The sequence below is a fragment of the Drosophila gunungcola genome, chromosome 3R (genome assembly GCF_025200985.1).
Source record: "Drosophila gunungcola strain Sukarami chromosome 3R, Dgunungcola_SK_2, whole genome shotgun sequence".
In the NCBI taxonomy this organism is placed as follows: domain Eukaryota; kingdom Metazoa; phylum Arthropoda; class Insecta; order Diptera; family Drosophilidae; genus Drosophila; species Drosophila gunungcola.
This window is the reverse complement of record NC_069139.1, coordinates 5,379,409-5,402,784: the sequence shown is the minus strand read 5'-3', so window position 1 is coordinate 5,402,784 and position 23,376 is coordinate 5,379,409. Positions and strand designations below refer to the sequence as shown.

At 41.7% G+C, this 23,376-nt stretch overlaps 1 protein-coding gene across 1 annotated transcript in view; it reads left to right on the top strand.

The window, feature by feature from the left end:
• LOC128266661 (uncharacterized) overlaps positions 1-23,376 on the top strand; it is a 74,644-nt gene that overhangs the window by 43,497 nt on the left and 7,771 nt on the right. The window contains 5 exon segments of the mRNA XM_053003324.1: positions 420-578; positions 1,894-2,067; positions 2,914-3,027; positions 4,205-4,238; positions 5,519-5,762. Of these exon segments, the coding sequence (XP_052859284.1) occupies positions 420-578; positions 1,894-2,067; positions 2,914-3,027; positions 4,205-4,238; positions 5,519-5,762 (725 nt within the window).

Genomic DNA, 23,376 nt, shown 5'->3' with positions numbered 1-23,376 from the left:
ATGGTTTTTGTCTGTCGAAATAAAATTTCTTTGAGTATTTATCAAACATTTTTTTGTTTGATTAAAATCGTCTAAAAAAGTGTTAGTCAATAGGGTTCGGTTCGGTTTTTAAAAAAGCTTGTTTTGTTTTAAATGATTCTAAGTCTGACTGCCGCGGTTTAAAAAAATGAAGTTTTCTCTTAAATGTTACTTACACTGACTGCCTGTCCAAGATCCTTTCACCCCTAAAGTAATTGACCTGGACCAAGTGGAGACACCCTTTACCTGCACCCTGTAACCACTCTATATAATTATCTTTGGCAGTATGGCTCGGCGAATGCGTTGCACCGCACCAACTCAATTAAAAATCCATCTGGCCGTGTGGACTAGACGCGCCTCCTTTATGCATCTTTCACCTCTTTTTGCTTGTGTCCTTGCAGGTGCCCCGCAGGTGCTGCGCCTGCACCCCTCCCTGCACACCGTGGCCGTGAAGCGAGGAGAGGCGGCCAGCCTGACAATGGTCGTCTGTGCGGATCCGCGGCCACAACGCGTCGCCTGGGAATGGGGCTCGCTGCGTCTGGAGGCCGGCTCGGGCATCGGTGCGTATACTTGTTTGATAGACACCCATCCGCCCCATTGGCCCGCTAATGGTAATGCAATTAGGCGCTGGTCTTAGTTTTGCCTACTCGAAACGGAATTCAATTAGCGCCGCTCTACAGGATGCCGAACGCTGGCTCTGCCCGATCGAGGGCTCATTAGATTAACCATTCCCAGACATAAAAACGTTTGCGAGTCGCGTCGGGTTGTTCCGCAAATCAAGACAAATTACATGACCAAACGGAGTCAGAGTCGGACAAGGAACTGCCAGTGTCATGTTGGCCGTTGGAAAAGGGCTGGTAATGGGAATGGGAATGGGGTCGAGGAAAAGGGAATGCCTCGAGCAGACTTCCCACGCCTGTCAGCCGCCGGTAATCCGAGCTCCAACAGACAGGCAACACTCACACACATACACACACACACACAGGCACACCACAGCTCATTTGCCAGCTGCAACTGTATTCGGATGAACATCCGCCAGCAGAAGCAGCTGCATCGCTCCATCTTGGCCATTTCCTCGTTTCCCATGAACTTGAACTGCATCCCCGACTGCCAGTGTTGCCTATTCCTGGCCAATATTGATTGCCAGCATTAAATCTAGCTGAAAATTGGTAGATTGAATTACAAATGTTAAGTTAAGAGCTTGAAGCATTTCTTTTTCCTTAGAAACTAGTTTAATAAATCAAATAAATATTTATTTGAAAATACGAAAAAAAATGTTCTGTATAAACAAACACATGTTATGTGAAGCTTTAAGGAGGCACCAAATTTTATAAAAACCTTATAAAATGTTTCCTGATTGCTTTTAACATTAAAAGGTTTACTACCTTGACAACAGTTTGAGTTAATTAGCTTAGGAAAATGATATTACAATTTATTAACAGCTTCGATCACAATTGAATATATAAACTAAAAAATATATACTTATGAACTGTGTAGTTAAGACACTTACGTCCAAAAAGATAAACTTAATTTGCTAAAAGGCTATCCTAAAAATAGCAAAGCTGGCAACACTGATGCTTGGTCGGTGGGTCGCATTATTCTTCATTTTCAGCTTGTCCGCCCGTGTCCATCCTTGGTCGTCCTTCGTGCGTGTAATCCTGCGTGCTCTCCTTGCCACTGACACAAATCAAACGGAGCGCATTCCCGACCAATCCGTTCGCCTTTCCTCCGCACCCAATGCTAGTTAGCCCATCGAATCGAATGATTAATGTCGGATGCCGACAAATTGTGTGCAATTCTAGTGCAATTACTTAGCCAACGAAAGTCAAATCGCAGTAACAAGAACTCCCCCTTTTTTTTGGAAACCCCCCACAGATCGTTTCCGGGCCGACGACATGCAGCCAGACACCCGCGAGGATTGCTACCTGTCCACGTTGCACATCCTCCACACGGATGAGCACGACTCCAGGCCCTACTACTTGGTGGTGGAGAACGAGCGGGGCACCGATCGTCATGCCATACACCTGATTGTGGAGGGTACGTTTGCAGGTGCTTAGACTTTTCTTAATTTTCTTTACCCCACCCACATTATCCCAATGCACCCTTGAGTTACACTCTCGACAAACATTCCACATTCACGCACCATCAAACATTATAATCACTATTTAGGTAGTTACTAAAGAAGCAAATTTGTTTGTGATATTGTCAACCTTAGTTTGTTGACTACTTTTTTTTTAAATTGTCTATAAAAATAAGAGGCTACAACATTAAAGTTTTTGGAACATAGTTTTATAAAATATCAAACTCAGTTGTACCACCTTTTATGTAGTTATGATATTGATAACCAATATTTATTGACAACTGTTTTAAATATTGATTATTTTCGATAAATTATACATCAAACTCTGAAACTCTTTTCAACACAGTTTAAATATGGAAATCTTTTTCAGTAATTTGTGCAAACATTAATATAAACTCATACTTATAATTCATTTGATTGGAATTGTTCATACAAAAAATATAATACAAATTTGTTGTATTTATGTATAATTAAAATTTTGTTTGTGTTACAAACTATTGAAAGTCTAAATAGGCACTTTTTGCAATATATAGGCCAAATTTAAACACAGATAGAAACTGACAGATTCATAAGTATTTTTAAAGCGAAATAGTCAAGAGAACGCTCGCACATTAAGCATAACCAACTCCCTTGCATTGCAGCCCAATGCTTTTAATTAAAATCATTACGACGTGCAATACATGTATTGCATAAAGTAGCTTGTGCAAATGAAAATGAAAATTCCCCTTAATGCTTGCATAATCAACACCACCACCACCACCACCTTTACATCGAATACCAATCCGTGTATCGAATCGTATGGAATTTCCGGACAGAACCCTACGAGATGAGCTATCTGATGGGCGTGGCCGGGGGCTGCATGGCTGCCATCCTTTTGCTGGTCTGCCTGTGTATCTATGCGATCAAGAGCAAGAGATGCTGCTTCAAGGGTAAGTCAAAATGGGGCGTTGTATGGTATATTTCAACCGAAATCCTAACCATCATTGGGCCCGTATTAATTGCACTGGCAAGCCCGCCAAGGCCGCGACAATTAAAACTTCCTCCTTGATTATGCCACCCCCTTTCCAGCAAAATAAACCCCCTCCAGGCTGCTGTCACACTAATTGCAAAAACACAAAAACTTGCCAGCTCACAAAGCACTGGCAACTGAAATGCGAGAAGAAGGCGGTCATGGCGGAAAAAATGGCTGCCAGGATGGATGCGTCTCTTTTTCGCTTTGTGTGTGTTGTGTCGGCTCAGTTTTTCTTTTTTTTTTTTTCTTTTTTTGTTTGCCCAGCTATTCTCCTTGAAACTCGAAACTCAAATAAATCTCATAAAATATTCATTAGCGTCCAACGCCTGCGGTCAGTCTCCATTTCCTGTTGCCCCACCAACCAGCCAGGCCCCCGCTTACACAAAAGGGTTAAGGGTTTCGTGCCAGCTTTTTGTTTTAGCTGCGCCAACATTTTCATCTCTCCGACTTTTGAGGAAAAAAAAAAACAGTGCTTTCGCGCGCACTGCCTAATTAGAAATCAAAACGCAGACAAAAAGCGGTGAAACTTTTTGCTATTGTAAAACAATTTGCAAAAGAGCAAGGGAAACTTTGCCATTGCTGAAGGACATTTAAGCCATTCCAGCACACATCTGTAAGCACTTTTCAAGCTGAGCCACCTAATCGCAATTTCTCAGTTGTCAATCAAGCTGTCAATTTGACTGGCTGACTGGCTGACTGACTGCTGCAGCTGCCCTTCCGAGTTGTCAAATACCGTTTGACAGATCTCTCAAGTGCGACCCGATACTATAGCATATATATCTCCCGAGCTGGGAAGCCTTCACCCCTTCGACGATATCCATCAAAATTTGCAAACACCTCGTCGGGAATTTACACGTTCCTCGCAATCAATAAGTCCTTGGCTCGTTTATCACGGCTCCAAGGGCGAATTGGAAAAAAAATACCATCTAGCTGTCTGTTTGTAAATTGCCAGCGGTATTTCCACAGCTAATTTGTACTATTTTGCAGCCACGCCCTTTAGAGAATAATGGGGGGAATTTATATTCCTGAATATTGCACACTCTAATATGAAACTTCCCCTTTCTCTTTTTCCTTTCACTTCTCGCATGGCACAGGTTCCACGGGCTATAAATCATCGGATAAAGACAGGTAAGTTGAAGCGTAATACGTACACACCCTTTTCCTACCCACACACACACTCCCGTATTCACACTCTCACACACATACACAGAGAGAGAAAGAAAGAACCATAGATAAATGACCATTTTGATATATTTTTATGCAGCCGCATCCTGCAGCCAACAGGTGGCGCTGGCGTGCCAATTTATGCGCCCCTACTGGCCGAATACAGGAACTGGCTCACCCATACAAACACACATCACACACACGTACAGCATTGGAACAATGAAAAATGTGTTCGACGGTGTGTGTGTGTGTGTGTGGGGGGACATAAAATATTATGCATTTTTCATTTATTCAATATATGCACCGGCGAACGAGCACTTTTGTATGGCCAAGAAAAAGATGAAATACCCTTTTCAAAAGTTTGAAAAGTGTAATATAGTTTGCAAGGGATTAGCTAATGGAAAATTATATTTATAAGGGATCAATGAAATAAAATTGTAAAATTCATGACCGAATTCTAGAGTTTAGAGAGCAGAGTTTTTCATTTCCAAATTTAGTTTTATTAAAATCAATGCTAAGCTTTAGAATGGCTAAGTGAAAAAGTATTAAAAATGAAAGACTTGGTGTTATTCATCAGGGTTTACTAACAGAATCCTTTTAAAAATATTGAATGTTTGGTTTCAAAAATACATAAAACCAATAACATTTATGTGTGCTATTCCATTTCCATTTTAAGCCCAAAGTGTATATTTTTTATTTTTCAATAGCAGGAAATCGGGGTACAACCTATCACTCATTGTTGTTGCAAACTCTCACCGAGAATTATGAGTTATGGGCGGTCGTTTGGCCATCCGGCCCTCTCCAACCTTTTGTTTTCCTTGTTTAGGAGCTTAAAAATGCTATATTTTGTTTGCCAAACTATGCACAGGCCAGTTCAGAGCCCCAATGTGTGGATCAATATTAAAAAGGGAACGGAAATGGATTTAGAATTTCCGCTTCAAGTACATTCTGCACACATTTCCACAAAATTCGTTTTGCAGGCTCATCTCAAGAGTGAGTTGATGGGGGAATATCTAATTTCTCAAGCCCCAAGTAAACAATTGCCTGCGGCGAGGCAAGGCAGCGACAAAAACTAAATAGATATTCAGATAATCGTGAGGGACACAATTTGCCAATCAGCGATAGCAGCCGAATCACCCACCCAAGCACTTAGCCACCACCCACACAATTGTCACTTGGGCAAACAATTTTCGATAACAATTTGGTGTCCCCTTCTTTTTCTCTCTTCCCAATTTTGCCCGCAGCGAGAAAGCTGATTTGAAATCACGCTCGGATAGCACGAGTGGCCCTCAAGGTGATTCGATTTACACCACGCCCGCGGGCTTCCATCATCACCAGCAACAGCAGCAACAGCAACAGCAACAACAGCAGCAACAACAGCAGCAGCAGCAACAGCAGGCAGCAGTGGCAGCAGCAGCCGCTCTACATGCCGCATCTCAACACCCGCAGCAACAGTATCCGGGACATGGATCGCCGGAGGCAATGAAGGTACGCATGGCTGCAATGATATTACAACCGCCCACTAGGGTCTAGCAGGCAATTGACACCAATAATAGCGAATCCAACGAACAGCTGACGCAACAGCAACACCAACACGAACAACTAACGACAACAACAACAACACCGAACGAACAGCAACTAATGGACGAGGGTAGCAATGTTAGCCACAATAATAACAACCACAAAACCAGTTCCACATCCACGACTACTGCCCTGACCAATAGCGATAATAACAACACCTCAGAGGTGGCCAAAACCAGTAGCAACAGCAGCAACAACAGCAGCAACAGCAACAGTGAGGGCAATAGTTCTTCGCTGACTAGCAGCAAGAGTAGTAAGCGGGATCTGGAGAACAATATGAACAGGGAGATGAAACCGGTGGTGACTGCCTCCAAGTTGCTCCACCTGAATGTGACGAGTGGTGCGGAGCCGGATCCCCTGCCAGTGGGACCTTTAACACCAGAGGAAACGCAGGTCCTGCTGCAAAAGCTGAGCATCAACAATCCGTTCTATCGCTTTCGCAAGCAGAGCAACTCCTTGAAGGAGCTGCGGCGTAGGTCAATCATGCCACAAGTCCGCTCCCGATCCGAAATGGATTTGGGCCAGGTGGCATTAACACAGCAGCACAGTGAAGCCAAAGTTGTAGTAGTATTAGGAAGTAAGCAGCAGCAGCAGCAGCAGCAGCAGGAAGTAGCCATAAGTAGGCCTAAGAGTAGCGTTAGCCTTAAGACTAGATCCATAAGCAGCCTGAGGGGCAGTCCCTCGGCCAGCAATCAGGCGGGAGACAGCTCCACGGTGATCACGAATCCTTTCTCCATATTCCACGATGATGAGATCCTCACGCTTAGTGTTAACTCGCGATTGCGAAATGCGGCCAATGCCAGGAGTTCCAGACCCCAACGGCAAGGTAGGGGTTTGAGAAGACTCTTTGAATCGAATCGCAATCAAAACCCCCCCTCCGAACATCACTATCTGCATGGAGTGCCTGTGAGGCGTTTCGAAAGGCAGGACTTTGACAACGACTCGGGAGATTTGCTTGGCCGGAGGACAAACACTTCGAGTGGCAAACCCAAGCGATCGAAGGCCATCTTCAAGCAATTGTCACTGAGGAAACTACACCAACGTGGAGGAGGAGGAGGAAGCTCTGCGGAGGATCCCCCCTCGTTGCCCAAGCTCAGGCTAAGCTATCCCAACCGGACGCACAGCATCCAGAGCATGCGGGCCTCGGGCGGCGGCGGCTATGACATCCAGCACACCACTGCCTACCACCCGAGACTCAATCACGCCACCTCGCCGGTGACCAAGGCCAACTACTTCGAGCGACTGCAGGCCAAGACGCGGCAGGGCATCCAGAAGATACGCGACAAGTGTCGCAACTTCAAGGCGAGCAGTGGGGCGGAGGGCGGAGGAGGAGGAGGAGGCGGAGGATCCTCCTCCGAGTTCAGTGGCTTCCACACGCTGGCCAAGGATGAGAGCTTCCGCTTCATCAGCGACCGGGCACACATCTCCAGCTACGAGTCGCGCTGCAAGCAGGCCACCATCTACAAGAGCTACAAGTCGGAGATCGATCTCAGCAAGAATCTGCACTACCTGGACGCCTACCTGGAGCAGAACTTCGACCACCAGCTGGGCAGCTCCAAGCAGTCGGCCCACTCGGTGGGTCGGGTGAGTGGAGCCCAGCGCAGGGCATTGGCCAAGCAGCCCAGTCCTGCCCCCGGGACGCCGCGTCGTCCGCGGCACAAGCGGAGTCAGTCGCAGGCGGGCAACTATGCGGCCAACTACGAGAACCTCGGCACCCTGCCCATTGCCTCCAAGTCGAAGGGGCGCAGCTCAGCCCTCAACTCGGACTCGATGAGCAGCTCCGACTATGCCTCCGTGTTCAGTGGACCCACCTCCAATCTCCGCCAGGATCGGGAGCGGGTGCGGGAGGAGGAGGTGCCCGATTCGAAAGACTTCAAACTGCGCTACGAGCATCCGGACAAAATGTGCGAGTACTACTTTGACAACCTAACGAGCTATGCTCTGGCTTTGGAGGAGAGCGAGGACTTGCTGCTGGCGGAAAGCGCCAAATCAGCGAGATTCTTCTACGACGATGGGGGTGAGGACGAGGAGGAGGATGATGATGATGAGGACGATGGGATTGCCATTGCTGGAGGATTGGGTGAAACGGAGGAGGCGGCAGCTGGCAGGCCGGATTATATGGCCCGCGACATACGCATCCGCGTCAGCGTGAACGAGTGCGAAGACGCTGATTGGCATCAGCCGGCTGGTGCGACCAGTGCGACCTCCTATAATGAGAATCTGGCCGAGAGCACATTCTATCAGTCGCTCAATCAGCACTTGCAGCTCCAGGAAGTGGCTGATGATGATGGTGGCGGCCATCTGGTGGGAGAAGGGGAGGGCTACCTGGAGCACTTCCAGCGACAGCGGAGCAGGCAGCCCTATCCGACGCCCTATCAACGCGCCGAGCTCTACGGATTTGGCAGGAGTACCTCCGGAGAAGGAGCAGGAGGAGCAGAGCAGCCGGATGCGGCCAGACAGCGAAGGGCCGACCTCATGGAGGCCCACTATGCCCGCAGCTATCAGCCGGGAGGAGCGAGTCGCGGCAAGGGCAGGCCCAGGCTCGAGATGGAGCGACAGCGCGCAGCAATCCCGGCTGCAACAGCAGCAACAACAACAGCAGCAACCGCAATGCCAGCGGCTGCAACAGGCAGCAGTGTCATCAATTTGGCGTTGCCGGCACAAAGCTCCGAAGTTCTGTATGCCACCAGCAGCAAGCAGCAGATAACGATGCCAATGCCAACCGCAGGGTCACATCTCCATCAGACAAAGCCAGAGGCAGTGTTAGGATTGGGCGATGGAGGAGCAGCAGCAACGGCAGCAGCAACATCAGCTACATCGGTACCCGGCAACAGCTCAGCCGGAAATGCAAACAATCGCTATATGCTGGAGAATTTGCGCAAATACTATGCGAATCAGCAGCAACACCCGCCCGCGCACTCCGTCAACTCCTCCTCGCTGTCCAACTCCTCCTCATCGAACTCATCAATGTCACAGCAGCAGCAGCAGCACCACCACCACCACCAGCAGCAACTAAAGCTCAATCTGAACCTGCAACCCACCGCGCCCAAAGTGCAGCAACAACATTTGGGCAACCGCCGAAACTCGAGCACTTCGAATGCCTCCTCGACCGCCGACAACTTCGACACCTTCATAACGTTGCGCAATGCCACGGCGAATACGAGCACGGATTATATGGCGAAACAGCAGCAGCAGCAGCAGCAACATCGTCGTGGGAAGCAGCCACATCAGCAGCAACAGCAACCGCTCACCTCCGCACTCAACTACTACGGACACGCGGCCACGCCCAACCTGACTCCCGCCCTCGCCTACAATGGCAAATTAACGGCCACCGCAATGTTGTCACAAGTAAATTTAAGCAGAGCAGCCGCAGCGACAGCGGCAACATCGTCGTCCAGTGGAGCGGTAACAGCAATAACAACAACTGGGCCACTGCTGCTGCCGCATCAGCAACATTCGAGGTCCACATCTACGTCCACGTCCACGTCCAAGGGGGATCCTGGTTTTATCCTGGAGTACGAGTGTTAGCAATCGATCAGGGAACATGGATTGCTAGTTATTTCCATTTGTTTGCCTCGCCAAAAATTACAATTACAAATTGGCACATTTGCTTTTACACTGATTAGGACTCATGGTCGTGTGTACAGATACAAAGAGTATGTAATATATGCAGTGGAGAAGGAGGAGGAGTAGGAAAAGGAGCCAATTATTCGTATCATATCAGAAAAGAAGGGGATAGTTAAATCGTTTGCAAAGGAAAATGCTTATCGACTTGATTATGCTAGGAGATAAATTAACGTAAACTACGACAATAATGCAACAATTCAATTAAAATTGACAAAGATATGGATAATGATAAAGAACTTGCAACTCGTATTTAGCATAGAGCAATGCATACATTTATTAGTCACAATCCTAGCGAAGGACACATACATTGAAGCAGCATAAATCAAATTTATAGTTAAATCAATTAAACATCCATGTTAAGCGTTCTCCTAAATGTGTATGTGTATGTGTATGTATATCCGTAAAGTGTATATGAATACTGTGTACTGCATCCTATAAAGATAAAGAGTTTTTCGAATGTACTTCAAACTCCAGTTCACTTACTTGCTAGTTCAGTTTTTGCTATCGGTATCCGTTTTTTTTTTCATTTTACAAATCAAACTCGTGCAAAGGTACTACACACGTTCCGTAGAGAACATAACTACGAATATATTCATAACTATCTACGCTCGTATTTAAGTAAAAGTTCTGCGAAAGAAACTCTGCCGAAGTTCGTGGAATCGCAATGGGAAAAAAATCAAGCACTTAGGAGCTTCCAATCGATTAAACGAACCGAAAAATTAGCTTGCAATGGAAAGGCATAATTTGGGTAAACGAAATCGATTTGCATTGTAAATAAGACTAGCTATTTCCGAGCCGGCCTGCTGAGTGCCATCAGCGATCGCCATTAATGAGCGTACACGGTGCGTATGCGCAATTTTTTCTCATTACAAAAGTCCGGGTGTCGTTTGCGCTCGCAACCACATAAATATTTGTACAGCGGCCGAAAAAGGAAATTCACGCACACACTGGAGGGTCACAAACATGCCGATTGCTTTGGGATGCCGCAGCGCACACACTCGTGTATAATAACAGCAATGAGTTCGCAGATGAGGGGCAAAAAAAAAACAAAAAAGGCGCAGGCAACGCGGCGTATGTGCAATGTATTTCATTTCCATGCCACGACGCCGTCTGGGGACCTCCATGCAATTATCTGTGTGCGCGCAATTTATCTCATTTGCGGTTGAGTTATTTCCGACTGCAGCAAATAATACTGCCAGCCAACGTCCAGATCGCATGTGCGTGTGTGTGTGAGTGAGTGTCCTGCCTTATTTTTTGTCCTTCAGGACCCCCTGGCACCCATCGAAAGCACCCCACTCTACGCCTCCCGCATGCCGCAACACACTTTTCCGCTTAATTTACTGGCAGGCGGCAGCTGCCTTCGCTGCATTGTCAGTTGACAACAGCAATTGCTGCATAATGCATGCCCAGGACTCTGTGTAAGTTCTCCTGTCAACGTTCCTGTCCTCTCCTGTCTCCTCCTTCGGACGTACCAGGCTTAATGCAATGCCCGATGCCGCCTCAATGGCTGTTTGCATGCTGGCAACAACAATAATTCATTGGCTGCTTTATGGCTGACCATCAACTTATCGGCACAGTCGCAACTGCCGCCCATCGCATCTGTCGCTCCGCCCGAAACATATAAATTAATAAAAGTCAAATTAAAATTACATACTTTGATGACAACGGAGCGTTGCGATTGGCATGGAGATGGGCATTAAGATGGGGTTGAGTGCCAGACAAGTATCTTATCATTATCGGCGATCGTTGACATGGTCTGCTTGCTCGGCCATAAATCTCCCTGATGGTAGATTTGTACCTTGACTAAATAATGGCAAGTGTTCAATGGCTTTTACCTAGCCTCAGCTCGAATGTATGTTTCTGATCAGCAGTCCAATTACTTGAATTCAGGTTTGGTAATTTAAATGAATAGATTTTCCATTTCTGTGCATTGACCAAAAGGCAGCTTACTCTAAGATTTTCACCAGTTTGTATTACATTTGAAGAGTGAACAAGGGAGCTAGATTTTATTTACCGACTGAGGACAGACACAAAACAGTTACTGGTACTGATACAGATACAACCAACCACACACTCGATTTGAAAACCTGTGTTCAGGACAAAAACTGCCGCCAAGCGTGCATTTTGTACAACTTGAATTTTTTCCACCTTTCTATATATTTCTATATACTTATACACATATATACTTATAATGCCTAAGCCCTGTGTTCGTGTGTTTACGTTTGTTTACGTTTAAGTAATGCAAGAAGAAGGAAACCAAAAAAAACCAAAAAATGACAAAAATAAGCGGCCCCTGGCCGAGTTTACTTAAGTATATATATATATATATATATATATAGCATTTTCTACATCACACACACATATATATATATATATACAGTACAGTACCGTACCTATTGATACATACAGCGTATGTATGTGTAGGTGATCTTGAACGCATTCATTATGTTTTACGTTAACATGCTAATGCTCATTTAGTTTACATTATGTATATGTATGTATAACTTATGTTAATGATGTTACTACTACTACTACTACAAAATACTACTACCAAAATTTATTCGATTCGATTAGTTTTCCTTTTCGATATGAGATTGAGATTCCCGAAGGTGCAACAACTATATTGTAATACTCAAAACAAAAAACCAGAAAAAAAAAAAAAAAAAAACAAAACAAAAACAAAAAGTACTATACTCTACACCAAGCGGAATGTTTTCCTTGCCCGCCCCTCAAAAGAACCATGTAAAGCATTAAATCAAAGCAAATAATCCAGTAACCAGTAATCCAGAACTCCAGTAATGCTGTAATGCTGTAATCCAGTAACCAACTGTCTGTGCTCGATGCATTTTGTGCAACTCAAAACAATTCTAGTTACGTTCCCAAATATTTTCGGTTCGGTTTCTTTTACTTTTTCGGTTCTCGGTTTTCAGTTCTCGGTTTCTATTTCGGTTTAGTGTTTTTGTTACAGTTACTGTTTCTGTTTCTGTTCCCATTTCCGTTTCCGTTTGCATTTTGTATTTGTATTTGTGTTTGTGTCTCCGTCCAACACACACACACACTTTTGTATATGACAGTGTTTAGCAACAACAAGAGTCATGCGATTCGAGTCAGCAATGCGAATTCCATAATCAAGTTTTTATTGCCTGCTTTTGGGCGCGCGCGTGTCGAAAATATTTACACTTTCATTTTGTCCAACATGCAACGTTTGCTTGTCGTGTGTTTGTCTGCCTGCTTGTTTGATTAACAACCTGCAACATGTTTTGGCCTTATCTTTTAGCCCCTTTTTCGGTTCTTTTCATTCTGTCCATTTCATTTCATTTCATCTCGTTTTTATTTGGCTCTTGTCTTAGCTGGAACGCAGCCAAACTGAGAATGTAACCGCAACGAATGTGAATTGCTATAAACTGATTTTTGTGTGTTCTTACAACATCTTTCTCTCTCTCTGTTTGCCTCTCCCTAAAACTTTATTCGTGTTGTTCTTTTAATGATTTTTCCTTGCTTTCTGCCAAACGTGATTATTTTTATTGCTACAGGTACATACATCAGATTTTACTACTTGTTTACTACTTACAATATACACATTGTGCGTGCTTACATATATGACCAGGTTATTTCCGTACTTTGCATTTTGTGTGGGTGTGTTTTGTGTTGCTCACCAATTTGATGCGAAAGTTTTCTTTGCGTTTTAATTAACCACAGAGCAGAGAAAGCAGACAGGCGGATTGAAGTCGGCCGACGGGCCAGAATAAATATCATTATCTTTTGCATACTTCTGCATTTGTTTGCGTTTCCAATGCGAGGCAGGCCAGGGCGAAACAAAACTCATAAATAAAAGGCCCAGACACGCACCACAAACTGTCAGTGCATAAATCACAAGCAACTTGCAACTTCTGTCCGACAAATGGCCCGAACCGACTCGAATTGGCCAAAACTTTTGGCCCATCCGTCTGCTGGGGCAAACATTTCCATGCAATTTGTTAAGCGCAGCGTAATTTGGCCGAATCAACTGTGTGCACCATTTAACAATTTAACGCGCCTTCTGCCGAAAAGCAAACAATGCAAGTTTAAGTGTAGACAGGCCAAGAAAAAACGGCATGGTTGGCTGGTTAAAGTTCTGCTAATCTCATAATCCAATTAGATGTTGCCACAACACTTTTGGTGCAACATATTTCTGGGAATCACCCTTGAGAGCCACTTGCAGAGTTTCAAAAAGTCTTGTTTGTTACGCAATGCAAAAATTAATGACTGAGTAGCTTGCTAACGAGTTGGCCAAAACCAAATCCACTTTAGCCTTGCCAGGTATTTCATCAAGCTACACACAATCGTACACCCCAAAAAAAAAAACAAACACACAATCACGAAACACGCATGATTGCACTCAAAATGCTCACCTTCACAAATTCAAAAAGCACCCGTTAACACCCACAAGAAAACGGCTCAAGAATCAAGCAAAAATAATCTTAAACCTAATTTTCACCAGAAATAAAATTAATTCGTTTGAGATATGAACATGAATTGATTTCCCAGAAGTGAGCTTCAATCATTTTACTCACGCATATCGTCACACATTTCTCCGACTGAGTGTTCAAACGAATTTTTGCGCAATTATGACAGTTAATTACAAGCAATTATGGATGTAGATGAGCTCTTCGATTCATTCAGCCATACATCCATCCAACACACCACTCGATAGCCCGAATAATTCGCATCGGGGCGCAAACAAATCAGAAAGCAGTACAAATAATAACAATAATAACACCATTACCACAACAGCAATCATCATAATGCGTAATTTTAATAATTTCATTCCGCTGTCAGTCATAAAATTGGTTTGCATTCATGTTTCAGCAATAAATAAATGCGTATATTGTGAAGCAGAATTCTCTTTAAATGTATTCGCACAGAAATTAATTAAAGTCCAGTAGAAAAAAAGTATCGAAAAATCGCTTTATTTAATTAATTAAATTTATAATCACAAGGGGAAGTACGGAAATCGAAAAAGAGCAAATTCGCCGCATTTATTTTACAATTTTCGAATCTTTTCCCGGCACGTTGTTTGAACACATTCATATAGCGCAATTCAGTTTTATTTCACGTTCTTTATTTGTTTTGCGTGCGAGGCAAAGAGTAACAATTTGTCCAAAGAATTAAATTTCGTTATTTGCCAAACTCATTTGTATGGTATGATCAATGTTTTTCATCTGTGTGTAACCAATTTTCGGTTTAGTGGCTCTGAGCTTGATTATTTGTTCTTGATTTGTATGTTCAATGTTCATTAAATTATACCTACTACCACACCTTTTGTATTTTGTGTGTTATTTTTAAACCAAACTAAGTATTAAGAAAACCTACATTTATCCCCCTTCCGTTTAGTTGAAGGTCAAAATATACGAAACCGAGCGTTTGCAGACGCCAATTAGAATTCAGATAACGAAGTCGAGCCAAGATCTGGCTTTGCCGAAAGACGAGAGCGATACTTGATCCAAGTCGAAATGATTTTCGTTGGGCCTCAATTAAATGCAATGTATAAATGTATGCACCTTGTATTAATTTATTTTAATGTACAATAAATTTATTAATATTTAATCTTAGTCTTTATTTTAGCAAAAGCAATCGATTTTATTTCAATAAAATAAATCTGATTTTTGTAATCCCATTATGTTTTCGTTTTTTATTTAGTTTTACTAATTTATGGTACTCTAACGTTTTACTCACCCCTTGTCGAGTTTAATATCTTGCACCAAGTTCTTCAAATTTTCATTTACGTTGGGATGGTGTCCCGTAATTGAGTCGAAAACAAACCATTCACCTGCAGGTCGTGATTTCGTATTTAATATTTAAAGAAAATACAAAAAAATGTTAGCCTTATAAAGTTAATGGGAATTGGATAAACATTTTTTAAAATACAGTACAACGAAATGTAGCCAAATTTCTTATTAGCTTAATCCACTCAAATTTCATCTGGAGCTTAGGTAAATATCCCTTACATATTACCCATTTTAAATGTATTTGAACAAATTAAAGAATTATTCCTTGATCATAGCATAGTATAGAGCCTTGACTTACCGTCCCTGCAGAAAAGTTAGTTTAACTAGCCAATAGCCCTTTAGTTTCTACTCCTTTCCGTAAACCAACCAACTCACATATGTATTCAACTATTTAGTTTTAAAATCCATTATATTTCCAATTTTCGCTCTAGCTCTGTCTCGTGTTTGTGGCATTTTGTCTATTTTGTTTATACTTAATTTTTAGAAAACTTCATGGAATTGTTTAAGCAAGAAAACTGAAACAAAACTCCGGCAAATAAATAAGTTATATAAATAGTTATACAATAATTACGAATAATGCAGAGCAAGTAATTTATAGAAAATGCGAAAACAATTAAAAAAAAAGAAAAAAAGCATACCGATGAGGGGAAGAAAGCATAAGTAACACATTATGAATGAAACAAATTTATAACGAATAAAAACAATTTAATTGCGAATGCGTGTGTGCGTGTTAATATTTATTCATACTCGTGTTCACATGTATTCAGTTTTGTTGTGTGTGCCTTAATACTTTTGCAGTTGAGTTTCCCATTAATATTGCATCGGGCATTATTATTAATATTGATTTCGTTCATTGTATTCCCACTTTGTCGCCGTGTGTGTCTGCGTATGCGTGTGTGTGTGCCATGTGCCTTGTGCAAACGTTTGGATAATTTTCTCTTTGTATGTATGGATGGATATGGAACAATAAAACATGTTTTTCCCCCTCAGTATTTTTTTTTCAGTTCTGATTTATTCATGAGAGCGCAGAGCTCTCAGTTTACCCCTCACCAGCCCTTTACCCTTTACATCGTTATGAATTTTTTAAATCTCTGCGCGCAGTTAACATCCCCCCCTTCACCATCCATTGTTAGTTGATTGAAACAAATACTTTTTACACACGCCGCCGGCAGTTTGTTGACTGTCCAGTTTAGTAGTTACGAAAATACGAAATACAAATCGATCTTGGATCTGGCCACGCCCACGCCCACTTTCACGTCACTTACACCGCCACTCAATCACAAACACTCACACTGACCACTTGGCATATGCTTCAATTTGAATTTGAATATGACTTTGAATGCGAAACCTTTTAAGTAATGTCTGTGATTTGTGTTAACCGAACTTAGTACTAATCATTCACCAATTTCCACGTATGAGATTCTTTCAAGCGGTTCCGAAAACTACAAGTGAGCGCCACCGGAAACAAGCGAGGATTCGGCTAGAGAAAAGTTTTTAGAATCGAAAATAAAAAATCAAAACCAAGAAAAAGTCCTGTCGCAGTACTTACAGTTTTTAAGTTAAAGCCAAGTCAAATATTTTAAAGACCATTCAAAGTAATTTTGGTTTAAGTGTGTTTTAATTTTTATTACGTGGACTTGGTGAGCAAACCCCACCCAGCCAGAAAACCCCTCGTCTTGCTCCTCTCTCTCACACTCTCTGTCTCTTGTCTCTCTCTCTCTTTATATATATATATATACATACGCATACTTGTAAATTGTTTAATTGATATGGATTGATTGATTGATGACTGACCTTGAATATATATATAAAATCCACCTATACCGACATGTATACCTTATATTAATGAATATGAATATTTATGTAAAGGATTACATTTTACTTTATCTTTTGATGAACTTTCGATGATGTAATAATAAGCGAATGAACTGAATTGAATTTTTTCTTTGATATTTATACCTCCAAGCATACACACACACACAAAGTCACACCCGCAAAAACAAATACAAAAATATATCTCTATACGTATATATCCTGCCGGAAGTTGCTGCCATTCGTTCCTCGTTCGTTCGCTCGCTCGTTCGCTCGCTGATTGATGATTGATGATCGTGGTTTGCCAATTACAATACTACCTATATATACTCTATATATTCCCCACTCACACTCTACCAAATTTCGATGAGCTGAGTCATGATTTGTTATGTGGTGCAAGCGGCATTCGAACGTTTTATTGGAGTTTTACTTTCAACTCATTTTCGTTTCGATACTTGTGTCCAATATATCTACATATACACCAAATATATATAAATAAATATTAACCTAAACGATGAATTATCCAACAATCTAGCCACTAGTGTACGCTTCATCCAGTGCATAATGTAATGTTAAACTGAATGTCTTTCTTGTGATTACCGAAGAAAAGTCCCCACAGAAAAATCGAAACTCTAACTCTTCATCTAACACACCCTAAACCCCTCTAAAAAAAAAACACAAAAAACCATGAAACACTCGAATACACTCTGTACACGGCATTCCATACATTTTCTAAACCTTTGCTCCCCGACCATGGCACACACTGCGCATACTTGATATCAACAATTCGCCTAGCTGCACCACCACTCTCTTGCTTTCTCTCTCTTTTGCACTGACGCGAAACAGATGCCACTGAAAAACTCATTATAATTTAATTAAGCAAGCAATTAATAATTTCACGTTCAATTTAAGTTTGTAAATGAATTAACGTTTCCCCAAAACCACCACCCACTTTGCACCAGAGACAAGAGTAACAAAGCCGAAAAAAGAAGAATACACCCAAAACCACGCCCCCTTTCCAACCAACTCCTTTCATTTACTAAACATTTTTTTCAACACTTTTGTTGTAGCCTCTAAGCCAGGCATAATTACCCGTGCACTTTAACACCCTCAGCCCCTTAGAGCTTCAGATGTGCACCACCAACTCGCCCCACAACCCCCAAAGTAATTTACATATGGCAACAAGCAACTTCGTTCTAGCTTTATTTTTTCGTGTTGTTGCTAACTAGTTGGAGAGAGAAAAAAATAAAAGTTTTCTAATTGTACGTACATAGCATACTTTTTTTCGTTTTGGTTAATTGCAATTTTTAACATTTTTAGCTAGAAAAATAACATTAACATAAATTGACTAAAATTGAATTAAGCATTTTACCTGCAGCCATAACTGAAAATTATAATTTTATATTATTCTCCATCTCACTCCATCCCACTACTGACTGTCTATCTGTCTCGGTTCTGTCGCCCGTTCGATGTTGTGCTTTTTTTAAAGCTGTTTTTCTGCATTGGCAAACATTAACTATGCTTTTATTATCAGTAATTATAAGTTTTCTAGTTGCAATATAATTTCACCAGACTATCTCTCTGTCTCACTCAATCTGCACTAATATTGCACAAAAAATACTTAAATTAAAAGCTCGTTGCACTCGGCACCATTTTTATTGAAACTTTTGAATGGTACTTGTAGAGTAAGCATAAGAGATATTCCAGCTCAAATAAACGCCTTGTGAGCTATCAAAAACAAAGAGAAAGTTGAAGTTACCCTATTTCAGTAGTCAAAACAGCGTAAGTACTGATGATAGCTCCTCAGAAGAATTCCCTTTAACGTTCAACTGAAGACGTGGCTTAAGTGCGTAGTGACCTGAATATGGCCTGATATGATTTATTCCCTCGATGCTTGACTTCTACGTCATTGTCTTCTTATGGCCTCGTTAGTTGCGAGCCTTTCCTTCAACGACGCTTTAATGGCTCATTGCATTGACAAACACACGTCGACATACTGACAAACAGAAGGACAGTCGAGACAGTCGAGTCGGGGAAAGAACATATAAGGCTGTGACATTAATATTATTATATCTTTTGCTGGACTTCTTTTACCTCCTCATACGCCATTTGCCTGCTGCTTCTTGAGCGTGGGAAAGGGCAACTCGGAAAATGCAGAGGAAAACCATTGTCGAATATTGACGAGCGCTAGTTGTACCCTATAAAATAAAGCACTTTTGGATTTGTCTCTTGGTCCAGTTTTGTCTGCTAAATGTCGTTTGAAGACCAATAAATTTGTATTCTCCGTTACTAAGGTCATGGATGTTTGCAAAGAAATCATTTTCATAACTTATAGCACTATAAATATCTTTTAAAAATTTTATAAAAAATTTATGTATAAGGCATTTATACTCCTTCTTAGTTAGAAAAGTTATTGTAAGCAAACCAAATATAGCAAGCTTCTCTTTGCCTCTGAACGAAATTTAGGACTCTCTGATTGAGGCAATTATATTCAAACATTTTTTTGTAGACTTGATTATGCATATTTTATGCATATTTTCATAAAATACTGTTCTCACACAAAACAATTTAAATTTAATACAATTCTTTTAATAATTATTTATTATTTATATCGAATTTATAGTACTATTAATATAAGCTCCAAAAAAATCAAACGAAATCAGCAGGCTTTTAATCATTAAGCGTATAAATATTTTGGCCAATATTATTTAAAAAAGAGGAAATGAATAAAATAATGTAAATCTTGTAGTTAAAATATTGGGATACAACATGTTATATTTTAAGCTTTGAGCCAGTCTATGAATGAAAGAGATTTTTAAGATCAAAGACGTAACGGTAGTTCACTGCTCTGTCATAAATAATTTGTATTATTTTTATCACTCGTTGTTTCCGTTTGAGAGGTTCCGAATCTTCGCTTCACTGGAAGGGGGCATGCAGATTTTATTGTATTTCGTTATAAGTTCAATGCACCATAAATTTCCAAAAATGGATTTATGTTGCACTGCCGCCCTTTCTTCGGCTTCCCCTTCACCCTCTTTACGAAGCCGTAATTTATTGCATGTGCATTTCCGCTCCAAGTTTATTGAGTCAGTCGAGGCGATGCAATGCGATTCTCGTCGCCTTTAAGAGTTTAATTCAGCCATTTGGCAGTAAGCTCTGTCTGAAATTCAGAAAACAATTTGAAAGCCAGAGGAGTTCACGTGGCGGCAGGAAAGTTTACTTCTGGGCCACAGGCCATGTGAACAAAACAACTCGGAGACCATAAATTCCTGCAGCTGCTGCAGCCACTTTTGACACCAAACGCCCACCACCGTCCACCACCGCCCACCACCGCCCACTGCCTCCCACTTTCAACTAATGACAGGCCCCGCAAAATGAAGAAACAATGCGCGCATAAATTACCCTCAAGGCGGTGCCCGAAATTGCATAGCAATGGCTTGGAAGCGAAAACTAAACGCAGTGGCAAAAAGAATCTCAACTAACAGAGGGGAAAAGGGGGTGCGGAAAAGCGTGGGTGGAAATGCCTGGTGCAGTGGGATTAAGGAAAACAATGGCGCATCAAATTACAGCTAACAACAAACAGCGAGTCGAACTCGTCTTGGCAGACAACTGCCACGCCCAACAACCGAACTTTGCATTGTCGTGGTTCGGTTTTTGTTTCAAAGTGCCACACGCCGTATACGCAATTTGCTGGCATGTGTTTGCCCGTCTGTTTGTTTTTGTGTTTGTGTTTGCCTGCGTATATTGTCTATTGTAATTTAGCGCTATTATTAAAAATCCTTTATGACGCCTGGCAGCATCAGCATCAGAAGCAGACGCAGTAGCAGCCGCCGCTCAGATTTCAGTAAACGCATTCTGTGCGCTCTAATTGCGCCATTAAAAGATGACAAACAAAAATCCCCCGAACTCCAGATTCCCGATTCCAGACTCCAGACTCTGGTTCGAGCCATAGTCCATAGTCTTACAAGACTGCGAAGACAATGGCGACGAACAACGGCGAAAGGCAAAAGCAAAAGGCATTTAATATGCTTTTTATGCGTTGCCATACTCTACTCCTTGCCTTCCGTCTATTTTTTTTTTCGGCACTTTAGCGCGGATGTCATAAATGGCATGCTCCATGGGAAAGCTAAGTTTCCGCCGGCTGTACCACTATAAATGTAATTTATGTGTGCGTGCATGGCTCTGTGTTTGCAGGTGCATTTTATTTTTTAATATGCTTCGGGCAAACACAACACATGAAATTTGAATTTTACGGGCTCGCTCTCCCGCCTTCCTTTTTTGTCTTTTTTTGTGGGTTGGCCAAGTAAAATAGTAAATATACACAACTTGTGGCCGCACAACTAACTCAAACACGCACCCGGCAACACACACGCCCTCTTTCCACGACTTTTTCACCTTTCGGCATCATTCGCATCTGTGTGTGCTTAAGCGGCGCTTAATATAGTCATTTTTTGACACCACTGGTAATGCACGAGTTAAACTGTAAGCTTTGTGATGACTTTTTGTCCTTTACATTAAATTAACAAACATATTAAAGCTTGTGCGGTTAGATTTTCTAAACTAATTTGATGAATTCTCGAATAAAATAGCAGATAAGATGCAATAACACTTTAGACAAAATGTGAATTATAAAATTTATACGTCATCAATTAATACTTGTTAGGATAGTTGATGAAAGTAAAAGGCGCATATTACTCAGATAGGTATTATACTTTTTTACAAAAAGGACCAACAAAAGTAATATAATTCTCAAATTATATGAGATCCCAAGCCCAATTTTGTATATTGAAACATTTGGGTTAGAGACCTTATCTAACTTTATTTCCCAAGACCTAAATTATGTGAATCTTTAAACTTAACAGCTTCTTCAATCTTTTTAAAGAAGCCAACATTATTTCCGATTAAAAATTCAATACAATATGAGGTCCTCTTAAAAACAAAAACCATTGAGTATAAAAATAAACTACAGCAAATGATGAACTTACTTCTATCATTTCGTGAACTGGCCAAGTCATTTCATCCCCTTTTGAAACCCACTTACAACCGCAAATGTGCCGTGTTTGGATTTCCCTTTTCTCAGTTTATGCGGCCTTATTGAAAAATTAAACTTGTAATAAAATTTAATGACTTGGCGGTTTTTAATAAAAAGCGCCAACGCCTTAACCAACAGAAGCGAAAGGAAATGCCCACAATTTAAGCGCAAATTTGTGTCCATAATCACAATTTTGGTACCTTATTTTCCCCAACGCTTTTGCCTGTGCCTGTGCACAGTAATGACCACACAGAAAATTTGGGCTTACCCTCGACCTCTAACTTGGCGCGGTGCGTGCAATAAAAAGTAACGAGGCTGTTAACATTAAGGCAAACGTTTGCCTTTCACTTTGGTCAAGAAGTCAGACGGAGGAGGCTGAAACAAAAAAAAAAAGCTTACAGGCGACGCAGGGCTATGGCGACTCATCGAGGTTAAGTCGGGGCGTTAATATTTAAATTTATATTGCGGCCGGGCGCTGGTCACGGCAGACGCACGGCACCGGCCCGTTTGGCCATCAATTCTGCGTTTAATGCCTGCGCAAATATTTGCGCAATCAGCAAACAAAACAAACGCCGGCCAACCGCCGACTGTCGACTGTTTAAGCAAAGCAATTGACCGTTTCCCAGGACACTGCGATATGGCATACACTATACACCGGTGTATACAGAGTAGAGTGAATCGGGAATTCCGGGGAACGGGGGGTTTTGGCGATGAAAGCGACACGGCCGCAACTTGTATTTCCTGTTGACCCGTGTTCGTGTGCGACGCAAAAGCGGAAGTCCCTGCAGGTGCAAAGCCCCTTATTTTTTTTTTTGCCTGTTCGTCTGTCTCGTGCTGTAAATATCTGTGTTAATCATTTAATTAAACTGCGCTCGCTGCGCATATTTTTCGGACGTACGTTTCGGTAATTTATGGCGTGATTTGGGTTTCGACAATTACTACACCAATATGCTATCTTTATGGGCCATTACTGGGTATTTACAACGGGGCGTATGCGTAATATATTGTGCAAGGGCATAAAGCGCTGCATACTTTTTTGGGTAACTTTAATGCACCACAACAAATTGGAGCTCTATTTAAATCTTAAAAATTAAAATAAATGAAAAATGACTAAAAACAGACGCATTCTTGTGGAATTTTATGTTTTAAGGAGATGTATAGTTTTCTTCACCATTTTTGCTAAATTTTATATTAAAACTTTGTTCAATAAGTTATTGTCAAAAATATGAGTTAATTTTATATTGATTTTTATATATCGCGTTTAAATCAGATATTGTATAAG